The sequence below is a fragment of the Sinohyriopsis cumingii genome, chromosome 1 (assembly GCF_028554795.1).
Source record: "Sinohyriopsis cumingii isolate HCF-2022 chromosome 1, ASM2855479v2, whole genome shotgun sequence".
NCBI classification, from domain to species: domain Eukaryota; kingdom Metazoa; phylum Mollusca; class Bivalvia; order Unionida; family Unionidae; genus Sinohyriopsis; species Sinohyriopsis cumingii.
The window spans coordinates 87,931,259-87,955,634 of NC_142961.1; the positions used below are offsets into that span (position 1 = coordinate 87,931,259).

General features: G+C 35.2%; 1 protein-coding gene across 1 annotated transcript; it reads left to right on the forward strand.

Moving 5' to 3' along the window:
• The first annotated feature begins 2,509 nt into the window (after positions 1-2,509).
• Positions 2,510-20,753, forward strand: LOC149807299 (uncharacterized). The gene is made up of 3 exons (XM_089964960.1): positions 2,510-2,695; positions 3,423-3,548; positions 15,041-20,753. Exon 3 carries the CDS (start codon positions 15,157-15,159, stop codon positions 17,197-17,199), a length of 2,043 nt encoding a protein of 680 aa, XP_089821086.1. The 5' UTR covers positions 2,510-2,695; positions 3,423-3,548; positions 15,041-15,156; the 3' UTR covers positions 17,200-20,753.
• The last annotated feature ends 3,623 nt before the right edge of the window (positions 20,754-24,376 follow it).

Below are 24,376 nucleotides of genomic sequence, written 5' to 3' on the forward strand. Positions count from 1 at the left end.
TAAGGAAAGAGGCAAGTAATTGACCAGCAGAAATGAATAGTAACTAATGTTTTATTTACAATATTAAAATAAAAACAAAAAAAAATATAACTCCAGCCAATATACCTTTCTAAAAAATTAGTCTTTTAGCAATCTGTTTCATTGTCACGTATCTGACACTTTTCCAAGGACGCCAAATAACTTTAAAATTCCTTTGCATATGGATTAGAGTGACTCAGAATTAGTGACAAATTATGTAATTATTTAAGCAACATAACTGATCTTGTGGCCTAAGTTACAAAATTATGTAAAGATTTCAAGCAATTCAGACACTGGTTAAAAAACGGAACATAACTGGTAAATGCCTAGAGATTCTGTATATGCTTCTATTCAAGTTGTATCCAAGTGCAAACAACTTAGACCCTGATCTGAAATCGCTTAATATGCTGGCAAATCAGGGCCTACATGGATGTTGTTTATCCTGCAAACTGATCCTGACAAACTAGAGAACCAGATCTGCAGGTGCGTAATAAGATGCCTAATCAAAATTTATGCAGTTTGTATGTATGTATGTATGTAAATATGTATGTATGTATATATGTATGTATGTATGTATGTATGTATGTATGTAAATATGTATGTATGTATATATGTATGTATGTATATATGTATGCATGCATGCATGTATGTATGTATGTATGTAGGTATGTATGTATGTATGTATGTATATATGTATGCATGTAAATATGTATGTATGTATGTATGTATGTATGTATGTAGGTATGTATGTATGTATGTATGTATGTAAATATGTATGTATGTATGTATGTAGGTATGTATGTATGTATGTATGTATGTATGTAAATATGTATGTATGTATATATGTATGTATGTATATATGTATGCATGCATGCATGCATGCATGCATGTATGTATGTATGTAGGTATGTATGTATGTATGTATGTATATATGTATGTATGTAAATATGTATGTATGTATGTATGTATATATGTATGTATGTATGTATGTATGCATGCATGCATGCATGCATGCATGTATGTATGTATGTAGGTGTGTATGTATGTATGTATGTATGTATGTATATATGTATGTAAATATGTAAATATGTATGTATGTATGTATGTATGTATGTATGTACATATGTATGAATGTATATGTATGTATGTATGATTGTATGTATGTATGTATGTATGTATGTATGTATGTATGTATGTATGTATGTATGTGTGTTTATTAGTTTATAATTGTATGGCACACAGCAGTGTGAGATATTGCATCACATTGATCAGAAAGTTGTAGGTCTGATTGTGTGACAGGATGGCTTTTGTGTGACTGGATGGCTTTAGGTCATATTTATGTGTAGGGCTAGTCTAAAACCATTCAAGATCGTATTGATTATTTATCATCAGTCCAACAATAATCTGATAATGTACTTCTGGAGAAAACCTGTGATGTCTGCTTTTCTTCATATTTTCACTGATAATGGAAGATGAACAGTAATAAATATTTTCTCGTCTTGTAGAGAAAGCATCAACAGATTTTTGTGTTAAATTATGGCTCAGATCCAGCCATGAGTTATCTACAGTGTTTTGGTGTACTGAATTTATTAATGACATGTTTTCTTATTAAAATTTATGCATGTGCTAATTCTTTTCTTCTTTTTTAAGTTTAAAACACTTGTACAATCGATGTTTAAAGATATGATAAGAAAATTATTCAGCTGCCTTGATATGGTGAAACTGATATTTTCAATTCAATCCAAAATATATGTAATTATTAGATAATTTGTAAGGTACCAGTATATGCATTTGAAAGAGTAAACATTTTCCAGTCAATAAGAAATTTAAACACTTGGTAAATATGCATTCAGTTTGACTTCCCAATAAGGAACAAAAAATAAACTAGAAACAAGGCCAATCAATATGCAATATCAATAATCAAACTGAGTACCTTCAGAAAATGGCAATATGTCCCCAACTATATCATAAATACAGAGGTCAACAGTCAACTTACTCATATTAGTAATAATACTGAGATAGCTAGGAGTCTATCATTGGTATGGCAGTGAGATGCAAAAACTTTGATGATTATTTGAATGAAAACTGCAACAGAATTTCTTTCACACAGGAAATGATAAGTCAGTCGAAAGGTCACATTTCTGCAGTAATGTGTCAGCTAAGTGCTGGTGATTTCTGTCTCCTGGCAAATTCTTATTTGTTGACAGAAATCAAGTAACGTCATTGTGGACTATACCTCAATAGGTGTCAATATTTCAGGTAGGCCTGCCCAGGTGATCAAAGCCCCAGCTAGCATTTACCTATCGGGCAAATTGTTGGTTAAAGATCTGACTGATAGTGTTACAAATACGACATACAGATTAAAAACATAACAGGCCATTGTAGGTTTCTTTCCTCTGAGAGATTTTGATACAACCCAGCTCTGTTGTGAAGCAATTAAAAGGCAGTTACCTATGGTATTTCTTAATTAGCTACCTGTTTACATGTAAAATACAGCCACTCAGCAAGGGCTTACCTCTATAAGTCATATATTACAACCAGGTAAGCCACAGTCGAGGCTCACTCTTCAGTTTGTGAAATTTGGCGCAAGGTGTAGGTGAAATGGTTATTGAAATGATTTATTGTTATTGGAGTACATTCGTAAGGATTAGAAGCATATGAGTGTATTAAATGTCAGGTAAGTACTACAAGTTTTGGGAACTCTGCACCACTGATTGAGAAAACTAGTAAAGCCAAGCATAGATTGTATCCTGTTTAATAGCAAAGGAGACTGTATTTCTATTATCCAGATTTGAACATAATTATCACCTTTTTGGGATTTAGAAAACGTTCTCTAATATACATTACTGGTTGGATTCATTTTACCCGATGTCCTTGTACGTCACCAAGTATTTCCCATCTAATTTCATGCATGTTATTATGAAATCATATGCTATCATCTCCATCATTTTTATTTCATTATTTTTAAATATTGATTCTAACACTAAGAATAATATCAAAATATTAATTTACAAAGCCAGCAGGTAAATTGATCTTAATATCACAAGGATTGTAAAATAAGCAAAAATACTATGGCACTGAATGGAAACATTTAGCTTTTTCTTGCTTGATTTGCCCTGCAGTATCTCAGCTTATGATTATATTAAGGTTAAATTTACTTATAAAGTGCAATTTATCACTTTAATTCAAGTTGTAAATTTTAGTAGGTTTTTCAGTTTATCACATAAAGTAAATGTACATATTTCTGTAATAAAACTCTCTGTGGGAAATACACTTCTGAAAACAGTATGTCCTTAAATATCTATATTCAATACTTTATGAAAATAGCGGACTTCAGTAATTGTTATTCTTCACCAGCAAGTTATGATAATGCAATCTAATATAATTTTCCATATGTTTTTCAGGTAGCATCTCTATCACTGGAACATAAACACCGAGTAGAAAGCTTGTCAAGAATTTTTTAAGAGTGAAGCAGTATATCATTATAGTGTGTGCTTTACTGTTGATATACAGGGAGAAATTCTTGATAGGTAAGTTTCTTTTTTTTTTGTCATTTTCGATTCAACCATTTCATTAATGAATGGAACAAGTAAGGATATATTTTCCAAATGGGTGGAAATTTTTTATAAGTCTGGCTGCCGAGGATCGTCCAGCCTAAGAGTTGTAAAATTTAGCTACCTGCAAACATCTCTATAAATGAAGTATTAAGTTGTATTAAGACTTAATTTAAATACGTCCCTTTATGTTTCTGAGATTTGTTCAAGGGATGTTTTTATAATGAAAAGGTAACAAAACTACTCACAATTTTCCTATCATGATGCAAATGCAGATGTTACATATGATTAAAAAAATGCTGCTAATTTTTATTTGTATTTTTTTAAACAAACCAGTAATTAAGAAAGGACCCTGAAATTCACAAATTTTCACATATGTGTAGTTCCAATAATCCAATCTATGTATTTAGGTATTTGTACATTAGGGGACTATCCATGGGTGTTAGTTTATATAAATTGAATATTATAATATAAATGATTGACTATTTAGTGATCTCATACTTTCCTTTTTGCAGACGTCTTTTACATTACATAAAAAAATAATTGTTCAGAAGTGGTCGAAAGTGTTACTGATATGTCACGTAAGATATTTTGCTTTGACAAAACATACTGCATAGTGGTGATCCACTGGAGTCAGTATACTGTAATTAATATCTTTTTAAGCAGAAACACAATTCAGTTCACAGGACTAAATTTGCTTGATAAACAATGAATAAAACATCAGTTTGAAGTAAAATAGTTTGTGATGTAAATGTTTTCTTTATAAATAATTTAAGATATGCATCACTAGCTGACAAAATGTAAAATTAGGTTAATACAATTGTCTAAGCACAAATATTTTCATGCAACACTGATGCTGAATTTTATTTTATTGAGTTCAGAATCATTATAGTTTTAAACCAACTGAAGAGATGTCAAAACCTTTTATTACTGCTTTATTATGTTTCTCAACATAAGCTTGATATGAATAAATACTAAACATATATCGGTTGGTTATGCCCTAAAGTTTGGCTGTAAATGCATGTCTCCATAATTTATTTATTTTGTTAAAAAGTACATTTAAATTTTTCTTTGAGCTAGCTCGCCATCAAAATTGTGTGTGTTTGTTATAAGTAGAATACTGCATTACCTATATTAACCAAATTGTGTAAGGGATTAAATAATTCTGTAATGGAGCACTTGAATAACAACACCTCTGTGTTTTTATCCCAATTGTCATCGCCAGCATCAGTTAATTACAGTTCTTCCTCTCTATATGATCCTTAATTTATGACACATTTTCTGTTAGAAGGCAGGTATGGTCACTGATCCCATTTCAGTAAATAGTGTGTGTGTTTGTGTGTGATTAGGTTTTTAACATAGCTTTAAAAAAAATTCAGTCATATCGTTATGATGTCTGTAGTGTGGCAATTTATAGTGATGAACCCATGACCTCCTGCTTCAGATGTGGACACTCTAACTCATTAAATATTAGTAAAGTTAGTTCTATGTATAATTCATTATAACGTGGTCTCACTATAAGGTGGCATGCTTCAAGACATGTATGGTCAATGTTATAATGAGTACTGACATAGCAATCCATTCATAGTGCTGTTGATATGATATATATATATATATATATATATATATATATATATATATATATATATATATATATATATATATATATATATATATATATATGGGGCCCTGAGTGGCTGAGTGGTCTAAAGCGCTCACTAGTACGGACCACTGCCATCTCACCTCTGTCTGCATTGGTTCGAGTCTCGGATTCGGCTAATGTGGTTATGTGAGAAAGCTTGCCAGTAGCTTCTCGTGGGTTGGTGGTTCTTTCCATTTTTTTCCGGGTTCTTTCTCCACCATTAATACTGGCCGCCATGTATAGCCTATCTTGTGCTGAAAAATGGCGTTAATCCCTACCACAACAACAACAACAAATATATATAAAACACAGTATGAAACAACTGTTGCAGCAGTGAAGGTAGACAAAATTTCTTCTCTGTACATCTCTGTACATTGTAAATAAATTGTTCCAAGCTATTGCTTTGAGCTTACACAGGCAAAGTTCTTATCTGAGACATATTGAAAAACAGAGTTCCAAAAAATGAACAAGTCTTGTTAATCCACTTTGTTCCACATCAGTGTGGACCAGTCACCATCACTATTGAAGATGAAACAATACTTGGCTCTCACAGACCTCATTGAAGGTGAAAACTCAGACTTAAGCTCAAGTTCCAAAACTTTCTTGGCTTTGTAAATTTGAAAAGAACAAAGTTAAAATTATACAACTCAGTATATAACCATGTACCATATTTAACTTTATACTTTCCAGCTCAAGTTTGTGAGTTTTATTCTCAAAACATGTAGAGAATATGCAGGACACAAATATTATGAACCTTAATTTGCCAGCGTGCAAGCATTTTCAGACTGCTTCATCCAGGTATACAGTTTTAAGACTCTCCAAACCACTGTAGCTTAGCTTTTTGTGTAACTGGATTGTTATCAACTAGACACACTAGAGGGGGATCTGCATGTCTTTTACCCACCTCATTAAAGTAATATGGCAGGATTTATACAAATATTGGTCAATCATTGTTAAGAATTTTCTATGGACACACTTATCTTTGTATAATGGATCTGTTAACAATGCTCCAGTAGTCCCAGACAACTTCAAAGACTTGGCTGGGACAATAGCCAAGGTAGGAAAGCAGGCAAAGATTAGCTGGTTATTGTTCAGACTCAGTAATCCATTGTGCCTAAACCTGAATTCAGCAACAAAATAGTCTTTCATATTACGAGTCCTCTGATGGAATGCAACCATGTCAGAGTTTAACAGGGCTGGCTGGCCATGTATACAACCAGGCCATGGTTTAAGAAAAATGGCTGACCCTGAGGACTGGATTTAAGCATAACCTAAACAAGCTACAGCTTATGGCCTCACAGTCTGAAGGAGCCTCTCAAAATTATTTCAGAATTTTAAAAAATTTGTTACAATTTTAATATAATTTATATTTAAGTAATAATTTAACCAGTGATTTTTTGCATAATGTGTTCACTATTATTATCTTTGCAATATATTTCCAATAAATTACATAATTTACATTTTAATAATTAGTAAAAATTACCAACTTTAGTTTTAACACAGCCTTATTCTCTGTTAACACTTAACAAATAGGGCCTTTACAGCTTCCCATAGCTTAGGGCATCACCTGTCTAAATCCAGCCCTGTGCTGACCATGTATACAACCAGGCCATAGTTTAACAAAGCTGACTGTTGACATATACAACTTGGCAATAGTTTAGAATGGCTGGCTGACCACATATACAACCAGGCCATAGTTTAAAAAGGCTGGTTGACCACATATACAGATATATAGAGATATGTACATTATATGTACATTTTTGGTCATAGTTGTGAAATAGGGATAGATAATCTAAGAGTGGGGTTATTTTGATAAACTTGATATTTGTTCTGAAATCTTGCATTTGTGACCTAATTTTCTTTCAAAGTATTTTATGTACCAGTAAAGGCAGAGATTATAGTGATATTACTTCCAACTGTCTATCCGTATGTTTTGTTTTATTTCTGTTTTCAATGCAGTGGTTTTAGTTTTATGCCATCAACCTAAGCCAAACTGTAGATGGCTTGCACACTGAAATAAGAAGCCTATTGATTCAGGGTTTAATGGTTAATTGTCAAGGTCAGTGTGACTTAAAGAAGAAAAATGATTTTCATATACCAATCTTAATTCTATATCACATATATAGACTAACCCTTGCAATTGGCTTGCACTAGGGGTAAGGTAGTAGACTATTGACTTTGGGGTCAAAAGTCAAGGTCACTGTGACTGAATGGTAACTGGACAAATTTTCAATTCTTTAACCATGTACCTTCACCAAAACTTACAGCTTGGGATTAAAAAATGATGCCTGTTAATTTTGGAGTCAAATTGTCAAATGTAAAGGCAATTATGACTAAAAGAGGAAAGAAAAAAATTCTAAAATATTTTAGATTTTTAAGCACAAATTAATTTTTAAGGAGCAAGTTGAATTTCATTATATTTACCATCAATGTACATAAGTGTTGAAGGTGATTCAATTGTTTCATGGAAATCCACTCAGTCTGCAGTCTCTCTTCAAAAAAATAAACTTCCTGCCATCCAAAAACTTCTTACCATCCAAAACTGACTAAAATCTGTGTCTTCTTGAAATGATAGACATGATATTTACAACAATTTCATCCAATTTGAAACAATTTTTAAAACTAACATTTGGAAGGTGCTTGCCAATAAGGAGCTATGGTGACACAATTTAACATATTTATCCAATGAGTAGGTACTTGCTTCTTTTGAAGAAACTTAACACAAATAGACTGTAATTTCGAAAGATATTTCACTTTCATTTTGTCTACTTCTTTACAGATTAACAAAATCTTTTGCACTGACAAATATACTTTCACATGCAAAAACTATTTTTTTTAAACCTAAAATTTAACTTTTTACTTGGGATTGACCATAAGTGGGCTGTTGAAAATAAATATAATTTTATGCTTGTTTGTCAGCTTTGTATGGAACTGAGAAGAAAATCTGACTACTGTACTATATTAATATTCAATATAAAAATATGTAAACAAATATTTATACAAACTGACAAAGAATTATAAACACACTGAATACATTTTAATACTTAGTACAAAATTAAGAAATATGTTAATTGTGTGTAAGTAACTGTTGTTTAAATTCTATTCTAATATGTAAAAAATTGATTATAATTTGATCTTCACATTGTATGCAAATTTAATGGTAATTTTGAGCTCATTTCAGGCCAGATGAGTTTATGGGATGGCCTTATGTCCATCATTCATGTGGCCAGATGAGTTCATGGGATGGCCTGTTGTCCATCATTCATGTGGCCAGATGAATTTATTGGATGGCCTGTTGTCCATCATTCATGTGGCCAGATGAGTTCATGGGATGGCCTGTTGTCCATCATTCATGTGGCCAGATGAGTTTATCGGTTGGTCTGTTGTCCATCATTCATGTGGCCAGATGAGTTTATGGGATGGTCTGTTGTCCATCATTCATCTGTTGGAGTAAGTTTTTTTATTGCGACTACTCCTCAGTTACTTCAAGGATTTCCATGAAACATTACATGGTCTACTTGGTCATAAATGTAAATGGTGCTGCTTGGATAAAATTGACCATACAATTTTGCTATTGCTACTCCTTCTGAATGGAAAATCATACTGACATCGGCTTTTCACTGCAAAACCTTTTACGATATCTGGTTGGTCCAAAATAAAAATGGTGCTGTTTGGACATCCAATATGGCTACCACAGCTACCATCTTAGAAATCACTATTCCTGAACAGAAAGTTATACTGACACTGAATTTTCAGAGTAAGAATTTGTATGTGCAATGGCAGTGATCTAGAATATCCTATTATAACTACTCCTCATGAACACAGTCATATCAATTAGGGGTTTTCAACATCAGACTTAATGATGTCTATTTAATAAAAATGGTGCTGATGAAAAGACTAATAGAGCCATATTAAAAATCTTGTTATCACTACTCCTTGTAAATAGAAAGGCATATTCACATCGGTTTTTCATCAGAAAACTTCTTAAGATATCTAGTTGGGTTGTAAATTAGATGAACTCCAGTCTGACAACCAATATTGTTGGCATTTTGGAAATCTTGTACTTAACTTGGTAGAGAAAGATTCAGGTAGAGATCTTATGAGCCAAGTAATAACGACCATTTTGTTCTCTCTCTCTTATGTACTGGCAAATCTGGGTCTATATAGTTTGTTAGGAGTAATCATTAGAGCAAACACGATAGATCTTAATCTGTCAGCTCATTGTGTAATGGTAGATCAGGGTCTGTGTTGTTTGCATTTGGACTCGATTTATAAGTGGGTATTATATACTGTACTTGAACAACACAAAAACCATGAATAATTGATTACATAGACTGAAATTCATTTGTACTGAAAACACTTTGATGGATGAAACAAGAATGATTTTTAACAATGGTACTCGAATTAGTTGTATTATAACCTATTTTATGGTCTAATTTTTAATGGGTCGTTAACATCACAAGCATTCTATCGGAAAAACTTAATTCGGGAAAATTTACAGTCTAAAGGGTCTATGTATATGATCAAGGAAAACTGCCTCATGTAGGCTCCAGTATAGGGAGCCCTTCCTGAAAGCTGTCAATATTTATCTTGATCACAATTTTAGAATTGTTTCTTTGGCAAAATTAATTGTGACCATTTTGTTGAAATTACTACATTCATGAATAAGCACACAACCAGTCAACAAAGTTGCAACGTTGTAAATTTAAGGAGTACGATCAAGTCCAGTGTAAATAGGCAATCAGATATTTATTATATCAGAGATATTATTATTGAATAGTTTTTTCATTGATAAAGCTAACATATATACTTACCATTATATAATGTTGTTACATAAGTTGCTTACAGCCTTTGTTAAATTAAACAACAGTTGGAACCCTAATTATATATACTGATTGCTTGTCATTCTAGATACAATCAAACCTGTCTATCGGTCACGGCTGGAAAGTGAGATGACAGGTTCACTTCTAATATAATTTGTCTGTCTAATTTCTTAATGCAATGGACTTTTAATTCATGCCTGTCAGTACAGTTTACAATTGATATATCTGCTGTTAGGCAGGAATTTGTCCACTTTATTTTATATCGAAATACAATTTTCATTCCAATTCCAACCATCTCATTATGTGCTGATGTTTTCCTTTTTTATATGATCACTGTGAGCGTAAAGTTAGGGATATATGTACTTAATGAAATTAAAACAGCTCTGTCACTGAAACAGGTCCGAAAATATGACAGACAATTAAGGATCCATTAGGATTTATTATATTATACATTACAAAATTAGCATGCCCTTATGAGAATATTTCTGTATAGAGGATATCAACCGATTTACATACATTCAGAATGTTTTTTATTTGGTGTACTTTGACATACTTTTCCCTCAGATTTTCTTAAAGTAAAAGCATGCAAACGTATTTCAAATGAAGGAGTGATACTTCCTACATACACTGACAAGTTATAACCTTAAACACCATATAGTTATTTCCTTTTTTAAATTTTAAATAAGAACATTCTTCTCTTGTGAGTTGAAGATTTAATAATGTGGATGAAATTTTAAATGTGTATGCTAACTTGAGAAATGCGGCACTGACAGAGGTGGTGCCCAATCTACAATGGGAGTAGAGGGAGCTGCCAGAATAGAAGGGTCAGATCTGTGCACTGTGTTTGTATTACTCTGTTATTTGAAAAGCAAACGTTGTCGTAAGTTTAGCAATCACATTAACTTCATTTTGTAATGTCATCAAAACAGTTATATATCAAATAAAGTATTAGTCGGAACATTCTGAATCTAAACGTTCTTTCACGATTTACCCTGCTCAGCTTTTATAATTTGTTTTCCTTTCATGTGCTTTCTTCTTAAAATTGAATGAATGAGTGAAACCATCATTCCAACATAGTAATTAAAGTTCCCATACATTTTCCTTTACTTGTACCTAGTGTATAAAAAACAAACAGAAATCTCAAGTTGTACTCACTTCTCAACTAAGGGCCTTAGAAATATTGACAGAAGGCATAACTCTAGAAAATAACTGTCACGATAGGAAATTATTTATGGCAGGGATTTGTGGCCAGTACAAAGGCATAACAACCACATACCTTAGTTGTAAAGATGACTTTGTTCTCGTCTTGTACGCATACAAAATACCTGTAGATCCCATTGTGTACAAATATCAGCATTGTTAATAACACCTCAAAAACCCAGATAAGCTTTGTCATTCTTAGCAAATATCGCAAATATCTGAGTCTTCTCAAACTTAAGAATTTTTTTAAAATTTCTGTCCTCTCAGCTTAACAAAGCTTATTTCCTTAAGTTGCTTAACAAATACATTCTAAGCCTTTCATTGCATTTTCTGGACAAAGCAGATGGCACTAGATACCCTTCCCACTGAGGTCATTAGCAAATGATTCTGTCCCCATTTTACCTGGAAGACAGAGAAGCATGCACTCAATAATATATAAGTTTACCAATTTTTTTTTCCTTCTCAGCATTGTATATTAATTAGTTGTATTATCATGCGAAGTAATTAACAGTTGAAGGCTAAATCTGTACAAGCAATATACACGCTTATAACTCGAGTCCAGCTGCAGAGTGCACAGACCCATATTTGCTGTCACACAATGTGCTGCAGATCTGAGTCTGTGCAGTCTGTTAGGGGTAATCGGTTGAATATATAACACTGATCCTGATATACTGTCGTATTATGCCACGGCATATCTGGATCTATTCAATTTCCAGTTGGTCTTGACTTACGAGCAAGTATAGACAGTAGCAAAAGCGTTAGTATTACAAAACTGAAAGAAGCCATGTTTATGTTCTTTTTACATACGTTTTGCAATGTTTTCTTGAAACTGAAAAATGCTAATAAAGTGCTTTACTCGATCCAAATGAACACTGAGACACGTCACAGTAGTCTAATGAACTGGATGAGCCTCGTAGCATCTAAAACTTAAAACATACACACATACACCTTTTAAAATAAAACGCCAACGAAGAATGGGAAATTGCTGCTATTTTGTAAATAATTTCACTGCCTGCATAGATACTGAACATGGTTCCTAAAACAAAAATAGGATGTCGTCTGCCACTGCCTTGTCCTGGTTCTATTTTCTATGATATAATGGTTTTAACTATATGTTGCATGTCTTTCTGAGACTAACGGTACAATAGTAGTGAAGACCTTGTCCATGTTTACATGACAAAAAATTTCTCCATGATAACATCTAGCAAAAGTTGGTATTTAAATTGTAGACCTTTTCGCCCATATGGGCATGTACGTCTGGGTAATGTCCATAAGCAGACTATTTAATTGATCCCGGGGGAAGGAATTAGAGCCCCATCCCTCAGGCATTACTGTGCATAACTGGTTTCATAGACCCTAGCAACCTGAATGTAAGGCTATACTCGAGTGGGGATAGACCCAGCACACAGATGAGTTAAAACTTGCAATCATTGAGTAGCAGTTAAAATACTGGCCAGGTCAGCCTATGTTGGCTGCCAGCATGCCTCCCGAGTCAAATCGTTTTACTCCCATTACTACAGCATGAAATAACTTTAAACTCACATGGTTGATCTGCGGTTCGGTACAGCTGTTTCTATATCATATACACCGATCTAAACTACTTAGGTGCCTTTTTTGACGTCCGCACGTAATTTTTATTGACACAGTGAATAGAACATTTATAAATCCCTGGATGTTTTAAATTTCATTCATACAGTAAAGCTATAAAATTATTTAGAAGGTGTACGAAAGGGAGTATGTAATAGATGTAATGAGTCGGGGAAAGAACTCGTTTGATATGGATTATAAAACATTTCAGCCTGATGGCCTCGACATATCCATATGCCATATATAACTAATTTATTTCGGCGGACTCAGATCAAAATATGCATGCAGTGCTGTGCATTTATTATGTGCCGATGTGCATTTTAAACACCAACCAATCAATAAAGTATCTACTACTACATCTGCTCACACAAAAAGTAATGTAGGATGATGTAGAAACACATCAGCAAGGAACACTGCATAATTCCAGTCCACAACCTTTCACTTCCCATCCGACATTGCTAACCACTTGGCCTCTGACAGTCACACAAGCTTGAACCCACAAATGTCCACTTTCTAGCCAACAATGCCATCCACTTGGCCTCACTGGTACAGTCACACAAGCTTGAACCCACAACTGTCCATTTCCTAGCCCAAAGTGACATCCACTTGGCCTCTCTGGTACAGTCATACAAACTTAAACGCACAACCATCCACTTCCTAGCCCACAATGTCAAGCAACTGGCCTGGCTGATACAGTCACCCAAACTTAAATCCACAACTGTCCACTTCCAACATAAACAATGACAAGCACTTGACCTCTCTGGTACGGTCACAGAAACTTGAACCCAAGGCTGTTCACTAATTCCTATACCCCATTATCAAGCATGTGACTCCTCTATCTCTCACGTGCAATCAAATAAGCTTAAACTACGACCAGCCGCTTCCACTTCCTCATGTGTAATACGAACCACTTGACCATGTCACCTCTCTGATACTAATACACAAGCTGTGTAAATCTTTTCAAAAACGACCAAAATGGTTCTTCTAAATGTGTTAACCAATTATTACTGCATTACACAGAAATACATCTACCATAAAACTAACAAGTTCTGTCTCTTGTCAGCTTGGAGACTAACATTAAGGCTCTGCCAGTAGTTTACTCCAAGACTAACACACAGGCCCTGTCCCTAGACTACTCTGAGACTAACATACTAACACTGCCAATAGTTTACTATGAGACTAACATACTAGCAATGTCCCTAGTCTACTATGAGACTAATATACAGGCACTGCACCTAGTCTACGCTGAGACTAACATACTAACACTGCCCATAGTTAACTCTGAGACTAACATACTAACACCGTTCCTAGTCTACTATGATACTAACATACATACCTGTTCCGTAGTCTACTCTGTGACTTAACACAATTTATAATCTACTAGTATAGCAGAAATTAAATTATCAAAATAATTTGTTCTAAAAATTGCATCATATCAAATATAATTACGATATTCAGTGCTAGTGGAACACATCAGATACTAAGATTGTTCCTGACTTTCAACTATGGCACACAAGTCAGGGGAAAATCCGTTATTCCTGTGATGATAACACAAAACCCCCACCACCCCCAGCAAAAATTGAGATATCATCTTAAATTTTGCCTCATTAGTTTGATTAGTCACTTGAAAGATATTTTAATTGTTGACCGTTCTGTAATTTTGTTATTCACGCTGTGTACTTAAAAATAGTAAAATCATTTAATTAAAGGTAATGGGTGGGGGTATTGTATGTATTATCTTTTTAGTACTATCCAAGGGATCATCCCCAACCCTCTCTTGTGACTTTGAACCTAAATACTTCAGCTCCAAGACGTCATCCTTTCAACAAACAAACAAAAAGAAACACATACTCGAGCTCTTCTTCTGTATAAACATCCAGGTTAATGATGAAAATATTTCATAATGTTGATAATATTAAAAGCAATAATCAAATTGAAATTTATTCTCATATTTTTGTACACCATCCAAGCAGATACAAATTTATTCTATTTTTAGTTAGGAAAAAAACGGATATGTATCTGTATAAGAGAATTTGATTTTTTAAAAAATAAATAAAAATACTTCTTCAACGGGTGCAATATATGAGTTCTGTAAGTTCCGACCAATATTTTGGGTGCATTTGCCAAAATTGACTTTAAACAAAGTTTTTCACCAATTGTAATGATGCCATATACCATTTCACATTGATGTGATTCAGAGTGATTTTTATTTCCAGGATGGTTGGAGATAGAGGACACTGTAACCAGGATGACAAAATGATGAAAGCAGGACACTTTCTCACAGCCAGATGACAGAAACTGACGAAAATTAATACACTGAAAGACATTCAGAATGAGTAGCTGCCGTAATACATCACTGTGTTATGGATTATATGTTGGATTCTCGTTACTGATATACCTGGCGAAGATTATAGTGAATGGATTGTTTGTGCATCATGTGTATTTAAGTGGTGTTCTGCATGCATGGTTCACAGTAACTGTCGGCCTTTTACTATTGCCATTGGTAACAGTGCAGCTGGTTTCAGCCATTTTGCTTCTTCGAAGAAAGGGGGAGAAGCTAGGAACATGCAGTTCTGTATTCATTGCGGTTCTCCATGTCTTCCAGCTTGGGATAGTTTGGAGACATGTCGGACTTCTCTTCCAGAAGGACACCCAGGAAAGAAAATTAGCTCAGGTAGATCTAAGTCTGTTACAGATATTTTGCGTGTTCAGTTCGACGATTCCTCTCCTTGTTATAGAGGTGTTTTTCTACCTCTTTTATTCGCAAACAAATTGTCTGATATACACTGCTATTGGAATCACACTTTCCTTCAGCGTATGGGCTTTGGCATCCTTTAGAAAACACCACAATACATGTGAGGTAGAGAGTATTGCTCTTATTTTTTCTGGGACCGTATTCAGATTGCTATGGCGACTTGGAGAAATCGTGTGCAGACTTTTGTCACTAACTGTATTTGCTACGGTGTATCAGTTCTGGGTCTTTCTGATACTTGGCCTCCATTGGTTGACTATCATGATCTGCATAAGTACCTCAGTTTTTTCAATCAAGTATGATTCCAAGTTTGGCAGATGTCTGAAAATTTTAATCAGTGCGATGGTGTCTTGGTTGTACACATTTTGTTATATCAGTTTTAGCTCAGAAAGGAGTGCTTGTAGATACATTACGTATTACAGCATCATGCTTTTGGAAAATGCCATTCTCACTGCTGTGTGGTATATTGCAACAGACAAATCAGATGATGGTACAGTACCCAATACGATAGTATTCATTTCTTCATGTTCATTTTTCATTGGAGTAGTGTCCCTTGGAATTTATTACAGGTTCTTCCATGTGAGAATGTCCAGTATGCAAGAAGAGGAAAAGAAGCATGTCTGTATTCAAAATGGTTGTATCAACTGCCGGTTAAGTCTGTGTTCAAAACATAATATTAAACTACAGAGACCATTTAGTGCTGGCTGGACCAGTCAATACCAACAAGCATTGGTAAATGGACATTATTACAAAAACCTCCAGGATTCTCTTATCGACCTTATGTGGGAGTGGGAATTAGATTCAAAAAGTGCTGATTCCTTGTCCCAGGAAGGTGCATCTAGAAAAGGCTGTAATTGTGGTGATAAAATGCAAACGGACTACATTAGTGTTCAGGGAATTGGAACATATTCCCACCGCCGCTTCTTTGAGAAAACACTTGAAAGTCAAGCAGACAACATTCATAATGACTGTGATTCTGCTTCCATGACAAATTCAGAAGAAGAGCAGTGTAGCTGCCAGTCAGTTGACACAGATTCTACAGTAACCAGTCAAGATGAATTTACTCTTGGTAACAGCCAAACTCAGCTTTTGACCGAAAGCTGGGATGACTTGTTACAAAAAAGTGCCGAAAAATTATTCATTGATACCAAACAGTTCAATACTTTGCGGTCATTAATCAGCCGCGATATAGACTGTTTATCGGAAGGATATAGCACTGACCATACGCTAGACAGCTATCAGCTTCCAATCACAGTTCTTGCAAAGAGAAAACGGAACATAAATTCACAACAGGGCTCGAGTAAATGCAGCCTTTCCATTGCGTCCAGTTCCACCAGCTGTACCATATGTGATTTCATGATGAACCATCCGAATATGCTTTCCAAAGCAGAGAAAGAGTTTGAAATGCATGTTAGAATTCCCCAAAAGGAAACACAGTCCGGGTTAAAACCTGATCCATTAAAAGTAAAACCCAATGAAAGAGTTTTAAATACATCATGGATGACATCCCAGAGTGATTCCGGAGACAGTGCCTTCCCAAGAGAGACACCCATCAGCTCTTGTATGGGTATAACAGATGAAGACGGGGAGGGGGATGATACTAGCCTTGAGATGGTCATATGAAAACGGTTCAGTATATTCATTTGATAATGCCCTGGATTTAACTTAAATTATATGCTGCCAGTTGAGAGACCAACAAACAGTATTAACTGGCCGAAGACTTTTAATTCATCGTTTCATTTACAAATGTGAAAAGGAGCAAAATTCTCTGGTTGCTCAGACGGGTACTCTGACTCCATTTGAATTGTTTGTTTTATTAACATGGTACCAGTTGAGTGATTAAGAAGACAACTATCACTAAACTGGAGACATTATTTGTCGTCATTCAGTGTATTGAATATGTTTTGTTTGTCGTTTCGGTGCATCCTCCATTACTATAGGTAGCACCCAGATCCAATTATTACTTTTGTAAATGGATACAACTTAAGTGCAATCTACATCCGAACTTGTTTATACATCAGCCTTAGTGTAGTTAGACCATATATACTAACATGTAAAATGTACCATTTTCTTCGCCTTCTGAAAATATACAAGGACCTCTGTCTGCATGTCATTTTGTAGTGTAGTAAACGAAGGGTCCATTATGCCCGATTTATTGTAGATTATGAAAGTTATCTCGATCAAAAAATCATTGTTTTAAATGGTGTATAGGCAACATGTTGCTGCAACATCTTCTATTTAATTTGACAACACGTTGCGACTGTGCAATGTATATTGGTAACACAAACCTTACGTGAGGTTTCAGATTTATGTATGTTTTAAATGCTCTCAGCAACTTAATAAAGTTGTTAAGTATAAATATCTACCTCGTACAAATCATGTGATCAAATCATGTGATTATCCTGAGTATGGTAATCAAATTTGTCAGTGCGAATAGTTAGATAGCAATGGTTATTCCAAAATGGCAGTTATTTGTATTGGTAAATTTTAAAGAAAAAGTAGAAATTTATCCATCGAATGCTTATATTGCCAAAGATTCTATAATCTTCAACCAGCCTTAATAGATGTAATGTTCAGGACACGATTTTGTTTTATTTCGCATGCTTGAAGGGGGTGGGAGATCGAAGAAAATTTTTCACGATTGCTGACTAGTGGTTTCGTGCACAAAATTTCAGGCTGTAGAAACACAGCCCGGTCAATCAAGAGGCTGTATTTATGGTTTTGTACATGTTAATTATAGTGATACAGACAATTTAATTCTTCACAGTAGCTTGAAATTTATTTTTCTCCAGAGCTTCTTTGAATCACTATTACAATAAAGACAAGATAATATTCTTTGTGGCATTCAGTTTCTTTCCATTCAGCAGGTTTTTTAATGTTACTACCCCTCTGTATAATGTGCACGTGTTTATTCTTATCGCCTTTATTGTTATGGTCATTACTTGTGCCTTTTTAAAAGACTATTATATTATTGTTTTACAAATGTCTTTATTGGCTTATTTTGTCTTTTTCTTTTTTTTTTAAAAAGAAATTCCCTTGTTTGTGTAATCATTTAACGTATTGACTCTTGGAAGGTAGAAAACTTGAACTGCCAAAGGCTTGTGGTTTTGGTTGGGAAATTTCAGAGCAAGTCGGTGGTTTTCCGTTACTGCTAAATGCTAAAAATTCCAGTGCATTTACAATAGTAGTCGATTTAATTAAGTCAAAACTGCGATAATGTTTAATGGATTTCAATTCAAGGCTGACAACGCAGGGACATTAATCTTGGGCGAAAGTAAATAAGACATGAATAAGGCATTGCTTGTAGATCACATACCAGGATTTTAACAAAAAAGGCAATAACATTAACTTTTCCAGAGAACCTTTTAAACTCTGTTATGTTGGAATGAAATATTTTGAGTTAAGATATTTTTGATTATGCTATCAAAACATTAAATGCACGTGTTTAACGTTTAATATAATAACGTTACATTAAATTAACAAAATATATGGTACTGTCCATTACGATTTTCTTTCAAAGGTTTTGGTGGGAGAATGTTAGCTACCTCCATGTAATAATATGCCCAAGACAACAAAGTCTGAAGCAGTATTATTCTTTGTCATATTAAACATCCAAGGGACTATGGCATCATAGTGTTTTGGAGGATTGTCCTTCTTAAAATGACCTTATTGATATATTTGTGGTCCAAAGACATGAGAAGAAACAAATAATTGTTTTTCACGAGAGAAATCGAGGTCAATTTAATATCTTTGTCGTAAAACTAATCGCTCATTTTATGTTAAATGTTTTGAACCGATTATTTTGGAACGTTAAATCAGCTTTAACGCCGATATATGCAGCATAACCGTTCAGTTTCTTATTCTCCGATTGCGATAGTAGAAGGAGAGATACTGTTTTGTTGCTAACTAAATATACCATTTGACAATCTCCTGCAAGTTTAGCCGAACCTACATTGTTAACATTTCGTGTCCTTGTCTCATAAAAAACAAAAACAACAGATTTAACAAAGATCGTATTTCAAGCAGAAAGTAAGTTTATAGCTGCTTCTTAAGAAGGTTACACCTGGTCCGAGTACACATTTGAAAACATTTCGTTGATGACTGTTCCAATTTAAATGAACATTTACATATATCTGCATAGTTTTTACGAGTGTCACTATAAATAGGGACAGTGTAAGCAGTGTAATACGCGTAATTTAATTAAATAACACGACACTGCATTTTTAACCTATAAAAACGTATGAAACATTATCACGTCCATGTATTCTTCGTATGATTTGTTGTATGAGCCAAGTGAACACATTACGTGTACCACCAGATCCTTATATGCCTGTTTTCACGAGTCGGGAATTACCTCCGTTCGTACAAACGATAAGCCTGCACATATGACATTTTCAGACGATACTGATATAGTACCAGTATAGCAAAAACAAGATACTGAAAGAATTTGATGATATATTTCGCTAAGATCAAAAAAGATATGCTTAGTTTCAGAATCTAAGAATGATGAAGGATAGCAAGACAACCAACGAGAATCGAACATCTAACATAAAGTCGACCCACTTTGCTCACTATGATAATCCAAACACAACACAGTATGCGAAATTCAAGGTATCAAGGTAACAACATGATTATTTTAAGATCTGCACCATCTCCCACCTATAAAAAAATGACATTTAGATTTTATTGAGCCCGCCTTTTTGTTCATGTTTTCACGAATTATTTAGAGTGCGATGATTTCTTTTCTTTTTAGTATAAACACCCTTGTTCCTTCCCCTTTTACAACAGAAGTGATCCGAGAGTACTAGTTAACAGCTGCCAAGCTCTGGGCTTTTGTAGCACTACAGTTTTTTTTTCACCTCTGCGTCGTCAGACAAGCGATGCTACAGTATTATTATGAAAAGTTGATATACAATGACATTTAAAACCAGTTGCAGTGACTCATTTTATTTTAATAAAAAAATCATATTCGCCTCGTATTTGTGACATGTGCAGAATCATAATCAGATGATTTTTTTTAGTAATAGACCAACATTCTTTAAATTGTTACAGGAAATATACGAAAAATTAAAGTTACCACTCGTATGCAGATGATGTATTTTGGCGTCCGTGTGCATGTTTGTCCGTCAGTCTTTAGCACTATCACTCTTTATCGAAATAAAAGTTTGGCTGAAAAACGAAGTGTTGTTATTTTTAAAAATTATTATTTGTTATTTGATTTTATTTGCCGTTTTTGCTTTTTGTATTCTGTCGTTCAGAGAAGCGGGTAACAATTTAGTTTCGCTTCTTTGAGAACTTCTTCACCCATTCATAGTTTTGTTCATTATTTTTAAAGGCTTTATCTTCTTTTATGTTTTGTTGGTTGTTTACAATTTTAGAGCATTACTTTTAATCATTAGCATAGCCATTATTGTACTGATGTGCTGATAAACCCTACAACGTCTACAACTAGTTGCACTTCTGTTTGTCGTTTAGAAAGCCCATACTCACGAACTAAAACCAATTTTTCAATGGACTGGTGGAAACGAAGAATTCAGAATATTATGGAAGAAAGATAGCACACCTCGATTTGGTTGAAGTGAACTCCTTTCTGTTGTTTACCCAACACAAACAAAAACACAACGTGTCCGGCCTCAAGTATAATGTTTTACTAACCTGTTGCCACCCAAACTGAGATTAAGTGCATCATGGGATGTTTTTGTGTAGCCCATCAAAATCCGACCCCCTTGACGCATTTTCCAGCATTGGTATAGCAGCAGGGAGGGCGAATCCTACAAAGGTCTAGAGACCACCAAATGATAAAATAAGCCTTAAAAAAAAGCTAATCCTACAACAGCAACGAGACAAAAAAACGCGATCCCCCCCCCCTCAACTTGTTGTCGCCGCCCGGGCTGCTCTCTTCGAGTTTCTCACGTTAACCATACAATGTATCAAGTCCGATACGGTATCGTGTCCGCGGGTCGTGTAAATTTATTGTTACAAATCCATGCGGGGAAATTAAATCATTGACAAATAAATAATGGCAAATATCGGAGAAGCACTTACTACTAGATTAGCTCGAGAACGTCTCGAAGCAATTCAGAAATTTCTTCCTGTCCGTGATAGTGTCAGACAAAAATTACAACTAAGACAGCAAGCACGGGAAGGCTTTGCAGAATCCGCGGAGGAATTATTTAAACCCGTGACCAAAGCTACTGAAACAATAAAAACTGCTATCATAGGAAAACCTGATCCTGATAAACCGCAACAAAGTCTTCTTCAAGCGATAGAAGAACTCGGGAAGGCTCAACCGAAACCGATCAAAGGATTTAATTATAAAACGGATTTCGTTGAAGGGTTTGTGGATGAAATTAAAAATCGTCCAGTCAGAAATAGAGATGAAATAATTGCTTTTGGTACTGACGCTGCTAGGGCATATCACTCTCGAGAAAAATTTATAAAAGATCCTAATCAAAAGATGTCTAAGCAACAATTTCTCGATGGAATTTATAAAATAAAACAGGGTATCGAACGGTTAGATACCAGTGATGTATTTTATCGAGAGTATATGTCAGGATCAGATCGATTTGATGTCCAAATGCGACAGACAAAGCGACATAAAAAACCAACTCGGAAAACAGCTAAACCGAAAGTCGTCACAGCGCCAACAGAACAAGAACCGGAAGTCGTCACAGCGCCAACAGAACAAGAACCGGAAGTCGTCGCAACGCCAACAGAAACAGAAGAATTATATCGGCTTCCTCCTCCGTTGCAGCAAACCGAGAAAGAAACACCTCGGGGGTGGTTTACGAAAGCCGGTTTTAAAAAAATAAGAGGGGATCTTCCCATTTTTACTTTAAAAAATTTTAATAACAGAGGAGATTTTTTACTAAAAAAACATGAAGAAAAAATTAATACCTTCTGGAAATGGGCAAAGGCGGTATATTTTGGCATGCAGGATTTACCCGTTGATGTAAGCGATCCCGGATACATAAAATTTAATGCGAAAGTGAAAGAGATAGTAAATAAACAACGCCAACAACCACAACCACAACAACAACAACCACAGCCATCCTCGGAGGGGGATACCAAAGAGGAATTTTTTAGTGACCCTGGAGAGAAATCCGGGAGCGGTTTAGGATCCGGTTTTATTCCCTGCCCTGATAATATCGTCAATGACGTATCACGGTTGGAAGTTCTCATCGGAGGAAGACGTGCCGGAAATAACTCTCCGGAAATTATAAATGAAGCCGCAGATATCTGTCAGAGACTATTTCAGCGTGGCATTATGGATATCAGCATCTACCGGGGGCTCATTGATGAACTCGCGGATGGTTACTACAGCGACTAGTAAATTTAGTTAGAGAAACAATAATTAAATAAAATGATACTACACGATTCTTTTCGCAGACCAAGAAGTGTCAGAGTAGTAAACTCACGATTACCAGTATACGAGGTTGTTTACGGAGATGGAGTCGGTGATGTTGTTAGGGATTTAGTCACAAGAATCGCTCCGAAAGCTGGACCGTTAGTAAAACAATTCGCGATGAAAGCCGCTGATGTTGTCAAGGATAAAGCCATTGGCACTGTTGGTAGTCTTGCCGGAAAAGCATTTCAATCAATCAAGGATCGACTAGCACAGCTGATACGAAAAAAAAACCCAGTCGAGAGGTTGGTGCCAGTAAAACTACCATCCACTGAAGTTATGCCGGCAAATGTTAGTAGCGTAGTAAATAAGGCCGTAAATCAGAAATTAGCTGAGATCGCAACAGCGGGAATTACCTCCAAAGCGTTGCAAGATAGTGTAACTGCTAATTTGATAGCTGGTAGTGGTTTCCGGTGACGATAACATTTTAATTAGATCATCACAAATAATAATAATGTTTGCACGAAAATCCAATGACGCGTTTGATATGTCCAAACCAGTACTTAAAGATGATTCTGTACGTGATTTTCAATATTATTCTTACGAAGCACGTGATCCTAACCAACGCGGAAGAATTGAACTACAGGTCCAGGATACAAGTAGATACTTCTTGCCCGCTGAGGCCTTCATCGAAGTTGAAGGTAGGCTTTTAAAGAATGATAACACTAACTACGGAATCGGCGACCGAGTTGGATTTGTTAACAACGGCATCATGGCGTTATTTAAATCCGCTATTTATATGATAGATGGAAAAGAAATTGAAACAATTCATGATAACGTCGATGTTGCCACAACAATTCTCGGGTTGGCGAGATACTCGGATGATTACACTAGATCAGCCGGACCATCAATGATGTTTGCAAAGGATATAACCGACAGCCCCGAGAACAGGAATGTAACAATGAATGCTGGTGGTACCGAAGTTGCATCGATGAACGAAAATTTTAATTTGGGTTTTGCAACACGTAGATCGATGTTAAGTGGAGATGAAGAGTTCTCAGGTGTGATTCCATTGTCTCACATCTTTGGATTCTGCAGAGATGTCCACAAGGTCATATTTGGTGCCAAACACACAGTTATACTTGTGCGAAAACCTGATGATAATGACGCTATCTGGCGAGATGCTGCTGTTGCCGCTGGTCAGGTAATACTAACTAAACTGTGGTTGTGGATGCCAGTGTTGTCTCCGTCAATCACCGAAGAACAACGACTGTTGTCTTTCATGGACACGGGCGGTAAATCACTACTATCCTGGAAAACAACAACCACAGACGTTATTCAGGGTGATCACGGTGGGTTGTTTACATGGCATATATCATCGCAACAAGGAGTATCAGCACCACGACATATTTTCATTGCATTTCAACTCCGTGCTAGAATAGGTAGCCAGGAAAG